Genomic DNA, 15,419 nt, shown 5'->3' on the forward strand with positions numbered 1-15,419 from the left:
AAAATGTAAATCAAAATCATGATATAATTCCTTCCAATATGGCTTCTAAAACATGTGAGTTTTCACTTGGTAACAAAAACAAACTCAGGTTTGGGGTGAGGGTCTCATGTCAGTGTCTGGAGGACACTACCAAAGCAAGAAATGTGGTTGAATTGATCAAAATTCTCAAGACAGAGTCATTACTTACAATGTTCATCATACAGAACAATACTGGGAAGAATTAATTTACAATCCAGAGCACACACTTAGGCAAGCTGACAATCTATAAAGTATTATTGTCCCCCAAAATGTAAATCAAAATCATGATATAATTCCTTCCAATATGGCTTCTAAAACATGTGAGTTTTCACTTGGTAACAAAAACAAACTCAGGTTTGGGGTGAGGGTCTCATGTCAGTGTCTGGAGGACACTACCAAAGCAAGAAATGTGGTTGAATTGATCAAAATTCTCAAGACGGAGTCATTACTTACAATGTTCATCAGGGTGAGGAGGTAGTTTTGGACATGCTCTTTGCCATGGAAACGGACCACAGAGTCATCCACTCCCAGAAGCACCTCGATGTTGTAATCGTTCTCTCCCGCATGTCTGCGGCGCCGCATTGTCTCATTCAGCTGCTGGCCAATGTTGCTGTAAACTGTACCTAGATCATCGAGGCCTTCCAGATCCGACTCTAATGAGAGACAAGAGGAACCCAGGCATTTCAGTTTCCCCAATGGGTCTTCCAGGACTTTTAAAATAGATCTTTTCAGGGAACTTTTATTATAATCCAAATCACTAACATATTACTTTCAATTTGTTTATTAAACATATTCGTAAAAGACATATTTATGCTTAGAAAGACTCCCTACATATTCAACACTCGAAGGTTTATACAGTAGTATTATTATACGATTGTCCAGGAAGGTGGACCACCATGCCAGATTGAATATTCATGAAGATAAGGCATTAGTCTTTTCGTAGTTCCATCCTAGAACAGGGGGAAATCATCAGACATCAGGGGCACAGTACAGAGGCCAGTTAGAATGGTTACCATGTTAACCCTGGATAATCCATGATCCTCTGATCATGGGGTGTAGAATTTATACTATATAAACTTAAATCACTTTCCCAGTGGTTATTAATTTAAAAATAAACTTCTGTCATATCAACACAACTATGTTTTATGACAACCATTACTGGCCATGTTGTTAGAGTGACATATTCCATGTATTACTTTACTATATTGGCTTAGGGTAGCATGGGAAATGTTGCTAGGGAAAAAGTGAGCAGACACATGGGTACAACACTTGATACTATGGTTCCCCACATTTGGCTGGCCCCTCATCCAACAGCAGGTAAAATCCGTTGCTATGTGTCTGAATTTGTGAGACAGCGAAGCAAGGAACCAACTGGAAAATGACTAAAAGATTAAAATACAATCGTAAGCACGATTTATGTTATTTGGATTAAAGGACTATTTTCATTCTTTCAATGGGCATTTCATATATAGATATGAACATTCAGGGAGATGTAGGGAAGGAATAAGGCAAATACTCTTTGGATTTCATAACTTGAGTTCTCCATATTTAGTGAAAAATATTTTGGAGAATTAAAACATGAATCAAGTTGGACACTAATATCATTCATCTACTGGCAATAAAAAAAATGAAGGTATGTTCATTTCCACTTCAAGTCTATAAAACCCAGAAAGGAATTTATTCTATAAAGCACCTTGATGTTAAACAAGCTTGCGTAAACCAAGTCTGACTCACACGTTTACTGAATGCTGCGTTGAGACCTAGGAGCCATTTGAATTAGCGTCTTGACATTAATGAATAGGCATTTTCCTCCCCCACCTTTGTGGTCTTAGTGAAGTTGCAGGAAAGGATGTCTCTTGGCTAAGAAGGCTGCTGACCACGCTTTAACCACATGGGGTTAGGGGAATGGAAAATGCATACCCTCCTCGCATCTCCTCAACCCCTCAAAAATACATAGAAACACCCATCCCTGCCCAACAAGTGCTCACACAAGCTCAGCTTATGACTACTTGGTTTAAAAGATATACTGTACTTCATTTTGACTCAAGCCCAGTTCCTAAATCATTAGCTGGGAATTTTCTCCCATTGAGAACTCACTGGCTCTGCAGCGTAAAAATAGCCCTCACCATCATCCACATCAAACAGAAAGCTCCCCTCAAAAGTAGCTTTTCAAGAGCTGCAGACCCGTACTGGGGCCTGCAAGAGCTTTAGTATTCAAGCTCAAGTCTCTCCACACACTTGAGAGAGTGAGAGGTCGTGATCGCTAGTCTACAGATAGGACACTGATGGATTAGTTCTCTGTTCTAAAAATGTCTTGTTTGGCAGAGTAGTCAGAGGCCAAACCTATGACTGGAAATACGCTAGCATTGTTGCTGTATCATTAAGCCTGATGAATGAACATGGGTGAGGGTTGATTACGGAGAGACAGTTCGTTTGGCCCAATCTGGCTTCTGCATTTCACCTTAAACAAATGGAAATAGAGGAGACATTTATGGTACAAAATGTATGGTACAAAAAAGTAACATGGGAAAAAAGAAACAAACCCTTTAAAACGAAGGACATTTTTTGGCCCGTCTTTTACCCTGTGCTATGTAATCTTATTTCCCATGATTCTGAAAATGTACAGGGTCAGACATTAGAACAAGTTCAGGCAGTTTTTGCTTATACACATCATGATTCTGGTCATCTCCGGGACCATGCAGTATATCTATTCATAATTACTTTAGTGTGTTACTTTTAAATGTAATATCCCAGTGTTTGGTAGCATAGATATTTTTCCCCTAAGACAAGATCTCACTGTGTTCTCTAGACTCGAGCTTCAGTTCTGCCTCTTGCGATACTAAAAATAAGGTGTGCGCCACCACAACCAACTAACGTAGACTTTATAATCAAACAGATTTACCTTCAAGTCTTGATAACGACCCACCCAGCTGTAGTTTTACATAAGACGACAGGCCTCTTTGACCCTCAGCTACTTCATTTATGAGATGGAGTAATTCTTATACTCAGAGCTGGGGAGATGGCTCTGCTGGTAAGAATGCTTACTGTGCAAGCACAAAGACCTGACTCAAATCTCAGCATCCACGTGTGAAAACTAGGGGCAGCTTCCTACAGGCCTGTAATCTCAGTGCTCTGGGTATGTGTGAGGAGGGAATAGGAAGAAAGGTGAGGACTGCTAGAATAGCTCCCGATTCTTTTCCAAGAGATGGCAGAGTCATACACAGGAGGAATCCACATGTCCAGCCTAGCTCAAGGTTTATGTAGAGGTTCTGCCTCAAAGAAATAGGTCAAGTGACATAACAAGACAATTGACATTCTTCCATGGTCTTTGGATGTATACAAAAGCACTGTCCCCCAGCACATAAATTCACATCTGTCCCCTCCCAGCTTCCTGCAAATATGCTCTATCTCATACGTGGCTCCTAGATTTGAATCTCAAACTTTGTGGATCCGACTTAAGAGTTCCTGTTAAGGCCAGAAATCTAGAAAGAGGCCACTCGGAAGGGGACGCCCTAGATGTGATGGTATAATAAGATAGAGGAATATGAGTGTGGAGGTAGGGATAACTGAGGTAGACAGTAAAGAAGGGGTGGTAGAGTAAAGGGGGACGAGGAGGTGAGGAGAAGGGCTAACCAAACTGAAGGGGTTATAGAACACCCATATTATCTCACAAATAATGTACAGCGTGTAACTTATGGGAAAATTTAGAAAGGAAATCTCTTACATGGCTGGAGAAAGCTCCTCCTAGAAGCTATGGATTATTAAACAAAAACCACAGTACCAGGTTTGTGATATCTCCTGTGAGTTGTTGATGGGGGACTAACCTAAAACCCCAAACAATACAGACCCTTGCCGTTATTTTTGGTTGACCAGCAAAATTGAAGGATAAGATTCTATTGTTACAAACACATCTCGGTTGCATGGTATGGAATTAAGCAGGGACTGATCTAGAAACCTCTCCACTGACAGCTAGATTCCAGTGTGCTATAAAGCGCTATGTAGGCTTCTGGTAGAGAAAAGGCCTCAGTGAGCTTACCTAGTTATGAAACACATGAAGTATCATACCGATCTGCCAGCCAGATGTACGTCCTGGTGCAATGGCGGCACAACTGTTACAGCGGAAACCATTTACTCTGTGCTTGAATATTAGGGCTGGGTTCCATGAAAGGGAATTTATATGCCTTGTGATGTAAACCCAGTCAAAACCCATTGACGAGGAGGCCTTGCCCTGGAGGAGGTAGCTTAGTAAGATTGTTCAGCTAAATTGATATGACCCCAAGCTACCTTCTACATATTCTATTTCTATCCATAGGCAAACACCAGTGTCAGCATTCCTCACATAAGCTTCTCTCTGCAATGAACAGCAGTGAATTCAGAGACACATGATTGGCCTAGGTGCTTAACCATGAGATATGGTTAAGTGATTCGTCCTAAATAAGACATCAATACCATCCTCACTAAAGCTCAGGAAACATTCCAGAAGAGTGGGTGGAAAGAATTTAAGATCTGAAAAATGGGATGAAAGGCCATGAAATGCTACTTCCAAACACGACATAGCCAGTACAATCATAATCCCAGAGTAGTTGGGGTTGCCTACTGAAGTCTGAGCACATACATGATGCCTAACCGTTGATAGAATAGATGGTCAGTTTTCAGTAGGGTAGACAGAGAATAATGGCTCTAGTCACTTTATGTGAAATAATTTATGCTGCAGCACACAAGGTCCTGCTTATTTCATATTTAAAACTTGGTGTTCGTCTTGGTCATAGATTGGAGCAGATCGTCAGGCAGGATGTAGCTGATATAAAAGGGCCCCTACTTTTATTTCTGTTAGGCCTGAGGTAGAGGAAGTTGTGTTCATGTAGTAAGTGTGAGTGTGACACGGTTGGAGCTACCCTGAACAGTCAAACCGATGAAGGCTAATGGTCCAAAGTGTTCCACAACAAGGAATTTACATCAATGATGTGTTCTCAGAAGATCAAATGAAGTAATTCTTTCTTTTGGCAAAAAATGATTTTTTTCCTTTTGTGGAACAGTACATTTTTGGAATGCATCTTGACATACATCAATGAATATATTCGTATATTAAACACATTTCGACTGCTAACTTTTGCTCTCCCACTAGTTTGCTGGCAGCAATATATTATTTTTTCAAAAACATAACCACTTTTCTCTGTATTTGTTAGAGTGAATGTTGAGGCAACATAGAATTGAGCGATCCAGTCATAACATGTTCAGCAATTTTTAATGTTGAATGGAGTTTTTTTTTATTTTTTCGGTGCTGAAGTACAATTTTGAACTTACTAAATATGGCATGACTTATATTAACTACTCACTATGAATGTTTGGTTTTACACAATTTTCAAGAAGAAATTGACATGTTGTATGCCTAATCATATTCACAGGAAATCAAAGCGTGATCATTAGTCAATTAGTTTCTCTCCTCAGAAGTCCCTATTGTCTGAAAGGAGACAGCTGAAGTTGAAAAGGTGTCGGTTTTGACTGAGCTCTGTATCAGATACAGATAGCTGCAGGGTCAAGACAAGCGCCACCACCACCTTGCGTTCAGGATGGTGACAGGATCCTTTGCTCAGTATCTAGTTGCTCCTTCAAAAGAGCAGAATTTTATCTGAGGCAGAATGAAGCTTAAACATTCCCATCTGTATTGTGATGAAGGGGTACATACAAGATATGATAAAGAAACTCAAATAGAAACATTGCTCATACATTGGCGGCTTACATAGAAGGCCCATACAAGCTTCTACAGAAGGATTTCCCAAAGACTTTGCAAAGGAAGGTGATTAGATTCTGTAGCTGCACTCCTGGTTTTCCACACAGCATTCCTTTCTACTACTGAAGCATGATATCAGGAACTGGAAAAGGACCCTCCAAAGGAAGGCAGGTATCAAGGTACCAAGGCTGGTGGTGTGGTTACAGAGAAGGAATCTGGTCATTTTATGAGTGTAGGGTTCCACAAGAACACCGGAACAACTCCAGATTAAACTAATAAAAGAGGAACAACCCTTTTATCATGTTTAGGCCATCGTCCTGATTGCCCGATTAAAAAAATATTCCTCGGAATCTAATCCTAGCACATGTAACACTAACACTGACCCCATGTAATTGTTGCCTATTCCTCTCCTATACCATTAACTCTGTGGGAATGCAAGTTCCATTCCATTCAGGTAATGTGGATGGTAAAAACGCCTAAATAAATAAATAGCCTAAACAAATCACATTACATTTCCTTACGGTGACAAGAAATGAGAACGAAACATACTGCTTTGCAGTAGTAAGAAACACAGAGTGAGGGGCTGGAAAGATGGCTCAGTGGTTAAGAGCACTGACTGCTCTTCCAGAGGTCCCGAGTTCAATTCCCAGCAACCACATGGTGGCTCACAACATCTGTAATGGAGATCTGATGCCCTCTTGTGCTGTGTCTGAAGACAGCTACAGTGTACTCACATACATGAAATAAGAAAAAGAAAGAAAAGAAAGAAAGAAAGAAAGAAAGAAAGAAAGAAAGAAAGAAAGAAAGAAAGAAAGAAAGACAGAGTGAGTCTATATAGAAGTTTGGCATTCCTCAGGAATGGAATACTGTGTTGAAAACAAAGCCACTAGAATATCACAAGCTGCTTTTCCAAGGGTAAGGAGAGAGCCTCAGATCAGAGCCAAATATAGATGACTGTCATCTGCTAGCACCAGAGTCAGAGGGAAGTCACCTTCATCATGTGAAGCCGTTAGTATTCTCCTACAGTGATCTTTCCACAAACACCTTGTTTTCCGTAGGTAAAGTGTCATTCCTAATAAGGTATAGTGACCATCTCCAAATGTGCGAGGGTGCTATTGTACCAAGACATAACATCCTGCTATCAAATGCCATCACCAGCAAAAAAAAACTGCATAATGATTGTTCAAAACCTCTATCTAGGCCAACTTATGATGTCAACTCTAAAGTTGCATTAAAGGATTGTTTGCTTTAAATATATATACCATTTCAATTTAATGACTATGACTATCCAAGGTCCCCTGTCCCCAAAGTTTTAACTGTAAACAGTAGGTGTTTGCAATTGTTTCACTGTTACTGCCTACCTTCAAGGTACTGTCAGCATCTTTAAGTAGACATTCTCTCTTTGAGTGTCAAATACAATAATGCTTGCATGCTTTGGATTTTATACTCTTCCAGCCAATAAAATTTAAAAATCACTTCAATATCGAAACCATAAACTGAATTTTAATGGAAAATCATTGCATGTCAGTTAGGTCCATTTCAGTTATCACTAATTTTAAAAGTTCCACTTTACTTGAAACATTGTAGGCAGCATGGAATTCCACTAGTTTATGGCAAAGAGGAAAAGGGGTTCCTAGGTAATTCCATCAGTACGTTATCAAGAATCCAGGTCTTCCCATGTTGGGATATCTCATACTGTTTGTGCATAAACATCCTCAGCAGATTAATTTCCTCTTTTAGAAGAAGAGCATCGCCAATTCTAGAATCAAGAGTCAGGTGCAGCAGACTGCTCCTCCCTATGGGTCTTGGGAGCAGGTAAGAAGCTTGATCAGAAGTTTGGGGCATAGTTAACTGTTTCAATGGCCAGAGTCCAACTACACACAGTTAAAACCATCCCTGGTTGATAAGAGTAGATGCTTCAGTCTGTCTCAGGCAAAGGAAAAGAAAATCCAGCCTTGTGCCTGGGGCCAGGTTTCCCTGAAGCCTATGCTTAAATATGGGAGGCACCATATATAAGAAAGGTGCAGGGCATGGAGCTAACATGAAACCCACTTTGTCAGATTTTCTTTTCAGAACCTGTACCTCCTTTATCTCCTATTGGTTCTCTTATTCACAGTTTGCACTTGTACAGTTTACGTGTAATTTCACGGACTGTGGTCTGTTTACCTAGATTCAGCTTTTCATTCCTTTGTCCCCTCGGTCTCCTCAGAAAGCCAGTCCTTCGCTGGTGAGTGCTTGTAGGTTTTTATCACTGTTTCTTACTCATCCAGGAGGCTGACATTTCTATGCATTCTTAATTCCATGCATATAAAAATTGCATCATCATCTTAGCCATCCCTAACCTCCTCCCTTGAGTTCCCCAAGCATTCCCTATAAAGTTAAATGTAAGATCAATAATAGCTTTACATTTGCCCCAATAACACAAGCGACATAGTCCATGCTGGAAATATATTCATTGTTTTCTTGAGATTCACTACGAAATGAAAATAGCATGCTGCCATTTGCTAATCTGGTCACCCAAGGAGGTATGAGGACACTTTCTCTAAGTAGCATCTGGTCGGTCGCACAGACTGACTCACCCTTCCTCGCTCCCTCCCTCTAGGTCTGATCAGTTTAATGAGCTGATAAGGGACCCCCTCACTTCCTTTTTTTACTTCTGTATTATATACGGTATATCAATATATATCCTTACTAAAATCTTAAGGTTACTTTTCAAAGGTAGCACAGTTTATAATCTTCATATTTTACTACTTTTATATATTTCATAGTACTCCAACATTTCTCTTTCTGTTCATTAAATTCTGTTTTCCCATATTTATGGCTTCTGTAGATGAGTTCTATTAAATCCAGGTGGCGATGACAGACAGAGGAAGAGGCAATCACACCCAATTTACTTTTACACTCTGATCATCCTACACTGCTAGAACGTTTTGAAACAGCCCCACTGTATAGAGGAGAGATGGGATTGCATTTCACAGCTGCCAGTTCCAAAGCTCACGTCATGACAACCTCCACTGTTTCCACATTGAGAATCAAAGAGTCCCTTTATCTCAAATATACAGCCTTCAAGAATCATATAGATTATTTTTCTCCAAATGTGTAGAGAATGATTAACACATTTACGAAGTAACCATAACCAAACGATTAAATACTAACATTTCTATTTATGCTTTGAGATAACTATGTAAGGAATCCAGGACTTTTCTCTGTACCATTGACCAGTAGACTACCAGTAGTCAGGCCAAAAGTCTTCTTTCATAGAACCAGTACTACAGTGGTTAAGAAGAATGACATACAGCAAAATTTAAAATAATAATAATAATAATAATAATAATAATAATAATAATAATAATAATGAGAAGAAGAAGAGGAAGAAGAAGGAGGAGGAGAAGGAGGAGAAGGAGAAAGAGAAGGAGAAGGAGAAGAAGGAAGGAGGAGGAGAAGGAGGAGGAGAAGGAGAAGAGAGAAGGAGAAGGAGAAGAAGAAGAAGAAGAAGAAGAAGAAGAAGAAGAAGAAGAAGAAGAAGAAGAAGAAGAAGAAGAAGAAGAAGAAGAAGAAGAAGAAGAAGAAGAAGCAGCAGCAGCGAACAAGAGGAGCAAAGTAAAGGAGGTGTGGTTTTATGTAAGGTTGTCCAAAGAAGGGGGGAAATAGGCAGAGACCTTGCAAAGTAAAGGTCATGTGAATATCTATGCTATTTTTGCATGACACACATGCCAACTTCTTACCTGTACTGAGTACTATGGTTATATGAGGTCTGTTTCCAACATATTTCTGTGTTGGAAGCATGGCTCTTAACTGTGGTATTAAAAGGTTCAGAATCTTTAAGAGGTGAGGCCTAGTGGGAGTTTATTGAAGCCATGGGCCTGAGATAGGACCGTGAGACTTTCTGTCTCAAGATGTCATCTCTTGGTCTCCGTAACGTCATCTACCATGACATAATGCCCAGAAAGAGCCCTTACCATAAGAGCTGCTGCACATGCCACACCCTGAAAACACCAAAAATGTGGGCTAAGTCAACGTCCTTTGTGAGTAGCTTGCCTTGAGGATTTTGAAGTAACAAAACCTAAGTAATACAGCAAGTGCTCTAGTATCTATCTTACAGACTTTTTCCAGAAAGTGGTTGCAAAATCTAAATAAAATAAGAATAGATTCAAGCATGTAGTGAGTTAACAAGCAATACAAGAGCTGCCTCATAAAAGCTTCAATGTACAGGACATGGAGTGTGTTAAATTTCTGTTCCTATGATCATGGCTATAAAGCTACCAACAATCAGAACAGACACATAATCCTGGGGCTCTGTTTCAACCCAAGCCTCTAAGAAGAGAGAACTTCCTCTGCCTGTGGCCAAAGAGGCTTTTAGGAATGCTGACTCTGAGAAGAATTTGAAGGGCTCCTGCTGGTTTTGAAGAGAAGCCCAAAGGATCAGAGAAAGACTAATGGTGAACCTTAGTTGTCAATTACTGGCCAGGAAACAGACATCCCAGGCCTACAAGAACAGGGACTAGAATTTTGCCAACATTTTGAATGATCCTATAAGAATAACATATAAGAATATTTTAACTCATGCCTCCAGATTAGCGATGAAGGCAGGCCTATAATTCCAGGTACTAGGGAGGCTGAGGCAGAACAGACCCAAGAAAGTCCAAAGCTTAGGCAAACGACAGGGTGAGTTCAAAATAAGGGTGGGAAGTTTAACAAGAGCTTGTCTCAAAATAAACGTAAGAAAAGACTGGAGGTACAGCTCATTGATACAGGTCTGATCTTTAGTAACATAGGAACATACAGAGTCAGTTTGGCTTGGTGTTGATTTGGGTTTTGTCATGTGCTAATCATAGAGCTTGTCTAAGACCTAGGATGTCTGACCTACAGAACCAAAAAAGGTGGGTATTGTCGTAAGCCTATAAGGTCTGTGACAACTGATAACACAGCAGTGGCATCAGAAGAAAACTGAACGGGCTGTAAATGAACTCCCAGTTCAGCAGTGCTGCCCGCCCATGTGTGAATTGGGGAAAGCTGTATAATCCAAGAAAGAAAGAAAATAGGACAGAGAGGGCATGGGGGGAGGGGTGAAAGAGTTAATGGTTTTTTGTTTATTTTTTTGTTGTTTTGTTTTGTTTTTAAATAACTTACATGCTTTAAAAAACTAATTGGAATTTAGTTTACTAGGTTTTTAACGTTTTGGGTTTTTCCTGCTAACTTTAAACTTCTTGTCAGTTCTGGGCTGGTTTCAGAAAAACTGCATTTCATCATCATGATGATTTTCATTTTCCTGCTTCTTTACGTATGTAGCGATTTTTTATTAAGAGAGCCAACATTGTAAATCTTATCTTTTTGGCTGCTGGGAATATTTGTCTTCCTATAAATATTCTTGAGCTTCCCCTTGGATGCAGTTCAATGACATGAAAACAGTTCGTTTCTTTTGGGTGTTCTGTGTAAGACTTATTAGGCAGGGCCAGAGTAGCATCTATTTAGAGGAATGGCTGCTACTGAGGTATTCTACTGGGCACCCTCCAGTGCTGTGTGAATCAGGTGACGATACAGTCTGACCTGCAATAGCAATTTGTGGAAGCACGTACTGTCACCTCGACTCCATTCAGTTGGAGATTTTCTACCTTTGCCTATTTTCTCACACGTATGTACCAATCAGGACTCAGCTGTTGAAGAGCAAGGTCCTGTAGAGTCAGTAGAATTTTACCTCTGTGTACATCCTTCTTCACTCTTCCAGGACTTCACTCAGTCATGTGACTCTGAGCTCTGACTTCTCAGTGCTGGAAATCTTTCAGACTCTACCTGCATTCTCACTCTGTAAGACTCAGACTGGGAACCCTCTGAAGAGTAAGTCTTAGGATTCCTGAAGCTTCCCCCACCCCAGTTCTTTCAACCCTCACTTATTTGCTGTTTGATACCTACTATCATTTGAATTGTTGTTTCAAATGTTTTCTTCTATCTCTGGTTGTTGCAAGCAGGAAGATAAGCTACCCTGTGTGACTCCATCTTGGCCCAGACTAGAAGTCCATTGAACTTGGTTTTGCTACCACAGTACAGTGGCTTAAGGGTACTGGCCTTCTCTGTATCAGTAAAATGGTTTAGAATTTGCATCCATCATTTTCCAAGTGACTGCATACACATAGCTGTTCAGATCTGTGGAAGTCAGGTAACAGTGGAATGCCCAGCATAAGTCCGGCCAATATTCTTATTGTAAAAACCATGTCTCTCCAGACATAAAACATTCTTGAGCATGTGGTGACAGTGACAACCTGGCTCAGAAAACAGAGAGGTCAAGGTTGAGTGGTACTTGGTCAACCTCAAAGATATTCACTTTCGTCATAATTGAATAGGGATTCTGTGGTTGATTAAAGACGATCTGAGCCAAAAGTTATTATAAAGTGCTTAGATAAAAACCACTTCCAAGAGTTGGGTGTAGGCCAAAGACTATACATGGACTGACCCTGGGCTCCAACCTCATAGGTAGCAATGAATAGCCTTGTAAGAGCACCAGTGGAAGGGGAAGCCCTTGGTCCTGCTAAGACTGAAACCCCAGTGAACGTGATTGTTGGGGGAAGGGCAATAATGGGGGGAGGATGGGGAGGGGAACACCCATATAGAAGAGGAGGGGGAGGGGTTAGGGAGGATGCTGGCCCGGAAACCGGGAAGGGGAATAACAATCGAAATGTAAATAAGAAATACTCAAGTTAATAAAGATAAAAAAAAAAAAAGAGTTGGGGGTAGAGATGTCACAGCACAAACATGGAAGCCATTCAACAAATGTCAACTATTACAAATGCAGATATCACCCTAGTCTAAAGAATGTGATATTTGAGATATTTACTGACTATGTTTGGCTCTGAACCAGGCCTGTAAAGTCATATTCAGGTGATAGAAAGTTAAGGTGAACCTTTAAAAGTTTTTATGGACGTGAAGGCAGGAACTGCATATATCAAGGTTCACTGAGGGCCCTCTCTTCAAAATCAACAAGAGCAACTGGCAACTCGGAATCAACTTTCCTGTGATAAGATTTGAACAATGATTCATGACATGAGTAGGTCCTTCTTTTAGAATTCAAAAGATTTCTGACATTTTTTTACTTTAGTAACTTTATAGGAATTTTATATACGAGTACTATACTTGTACCTTTGCAACCCCTCTGTCCCTCCTCCAACCCCTTCAGTATTCCCCAACTCTCATGACCTTCTTCTTAATTAATATTGCTACACACACACACCCACACACACATACAAACACATAGACACACACAAAACACTCGCACACATAGACACACACACACATATACACACACACATATACACACCCCAGGCACACACACATACAGACACATAGACACACACACATACAGACACACACACATACAGCCACACACACACACCCAGACACACACACACACAGACACATAGACACACACACACACACACACACATATATATATATATACACACACACACACACACACAGAGACACACACACAACCCACCGACACACATACACACACACACACACTCATCCCCCCCTCCCTCTCTCCCTCCCTCCCTCCCTCGTCAGCCCATTTCCATTTGTTCTTATGTACATGTGTTTAGGGTTGACTGTGTGGAACTGGATAACTCATCAGGGAACTAGTCCCTGGAGAAAACCCATTCGCTCGGGGTTTTAGCTTAGTTACCCACTGAGTGGATCCTGGAAGGGAGGAGAGAAGCAGTAGCAGCACTTTATTACCCCTGGACAACATCATGAGGAAAAGTTGTCAGAGGCATCATCTTTTTCTCCTATTCTCTGAGTTTTGTAGCAATAACAGCACATGGGTGGGCCAATTTGCTCTCCCCTTCTGGGCAACAGTCCTAGATCCAAAGACTAGAAGCTACTCCTCCAAGCCTTCCAAAAATGTAATGTGCATTTAATTCTTTACATTAAATCCTTTCATGCTTAAAATAGCTAGTGTGGTTTGAATTTCCTGGAATGGAATCTTGACATATATATGGTAAGTTATTTAACAAAACTGGCTCTCAAATGCACGTCCATGCAAGAAGAGGTTTGGCTTTCTCCGTAGCAAGATCCTCCTACCTTTGGAATTATGTTTTTACAATTCTCCACTTTTTCAGAGTTTCTGGGAACCTCTATTTTTCTCCTGCTGTGTCCTTTAGGGATATCTGTAATTTGGCTAACAGTCCCAGTCCCTATATCTCTTTTATTAAGATCGCCTATGAATACACATTCAGTAACTATGCTAAAAGACAAAGAATGTATACAAGACAAAGGTAGTAGTTTTCTCATGCACTTCACATATTCTGAACACCTACTATGTGCGAGATGCGGACAAGTAACATTTTATACACTGTCAGTTATTTCAAGCACTTGCTTATACTGTCCTAGAAGAGCATATTTTTTTTGTCTGCTTTACCGTTTAATAAATTCCACATCCCACCTGTGGAAAACCTACCCCACCCCTCTCAATTTGGGATCTAGTCAGTGGAGCTGCTTCTGCACAGACCTGAGGCAAATCATGACTTCGCTTTCCTTCTTGCATTCCTGGTCACCGTGCTTCCTGGTCCATCTTGCTTCTTGTTCTATCATCTTGCTTCCTGGTCCATCTTGCCTTCTGGTCCATCTTGCTTCCTGGTCCATCTTGCCTTCTGGTCTATCTTGCCTTCTTTGGCAGGATGGATCTTCACACATCACTTTACTCATGCCGACATTCAATTCTATACCTTATCCCTCTCTGCTTTCGGTTGGTCCTTTCTTTTAAAATGCTCCATCCATTAGCTAAGAACAATCCAAGGCCCTTCACATTTTAGAAAGTTTCTTATACAAGTTGTTCAGTAAAAATGTTAATGTCCTTTGTATCCTGAGTTAAAGGACATCAGTTTCTACAATGGCCTTCTACTATCTTTTTTTTTTCAATTATTTTTTTATTGGATTTTTTAAATTTACATTTCAAATGTTATTCCCTTTCCTGTTTCCTGTCCATAAACTCCCTAACCCAACCCCCTCATCCTTCTTCTATAAGAGTGTTCCCCCACCCATCCACCCACCCTTCCTGCCTCCCTGCCTTGACATTCCCCTATACTGGGTGTCCAGCCTTGGCAGGACCAAGGGTTTCTCCTCCCAATGGTGCCCAATGACCTTCTACTATCTTTTCAAAGAATTTATCTCACAGTACTAATTCCTCAACAATCTCCTTGTATATATCCAGGGATAATGTTTGACTTGTAATATCAATGTCCAACTCCTGTAATTCTTTAGGTACATTGTTTTTAGCCTTGATATCATTCCAGCACTTCTAATCTAGTAAGATATTCTAGGTACTAAGAATTGTGACTCATTTTTCTGCCTTCTATAACCACCCAGGTTTGCCTATTTAAAGTATTTTCTTTGTATGCTACTATAATAACTTTTAATAATAAATTCCTTTATCAATAAACATAAACCTTTTGGAGTTGGCCAAAATTTTAAACACATAACTATTTTCTGTATTGTTTATTGCTCACTAGTTTTATGATTTCTTTAGAAAAGTTAATCTGTTTTTAATCACGACCACCTTCTTCGTCACTACCACAACCACCAAAACCACCATTATCATCACCATTAATGCATCACCGTCATCACCATCACCACCATTACTTGATTTCATTAGCCTCCACAGTTGTTTGCCTGAACAAAA

At 40.3% G+C, this 15,419-nt stretch overlaps 1 protein-coding gene across 1 annotated transcript in view; it reads right to left on the reverse strand.

Annotated features, from left to right (window-relative positions):
* The window catches only part of Adamts3 (ADAM metallopeptidase with thrombospondin type 1 motif 3), a 59,861-nt gene extending 45,415 nt beyond the window's left edge, over positions 1-14,446 (reverse strand). The window contains exons 1-2 of the mRNA XM_032916763.1: positions 14,250-14,446; positions 472-754 (exon numbers count right to left, since the gene is read on the reverse strand). Of these exons, the coding sequence (XP_032772654.1) occupies positions 472-754; positions 14,250-14,446 (480 nt within the window). The remainder of the gene's footprint in view (positions 1-471; positions 755-14,249) is intronic.
* Positions 14,447-15,419: the final 973 nt, after the last annotated feature.

Source organism: Rattus rattus, chromosome 11 (genome assembly GCF_011064425.1).
Source record: "Rattus rattus isolate New Zealand chromosome 11, Rrattus_CSIRO_v1, whole genome shotgun sequence".
NCBI lineage: Eukaryota > Metazoa > Chordata > Mammalia > Rodentia > Muridae > Rattus > Rattus rattus.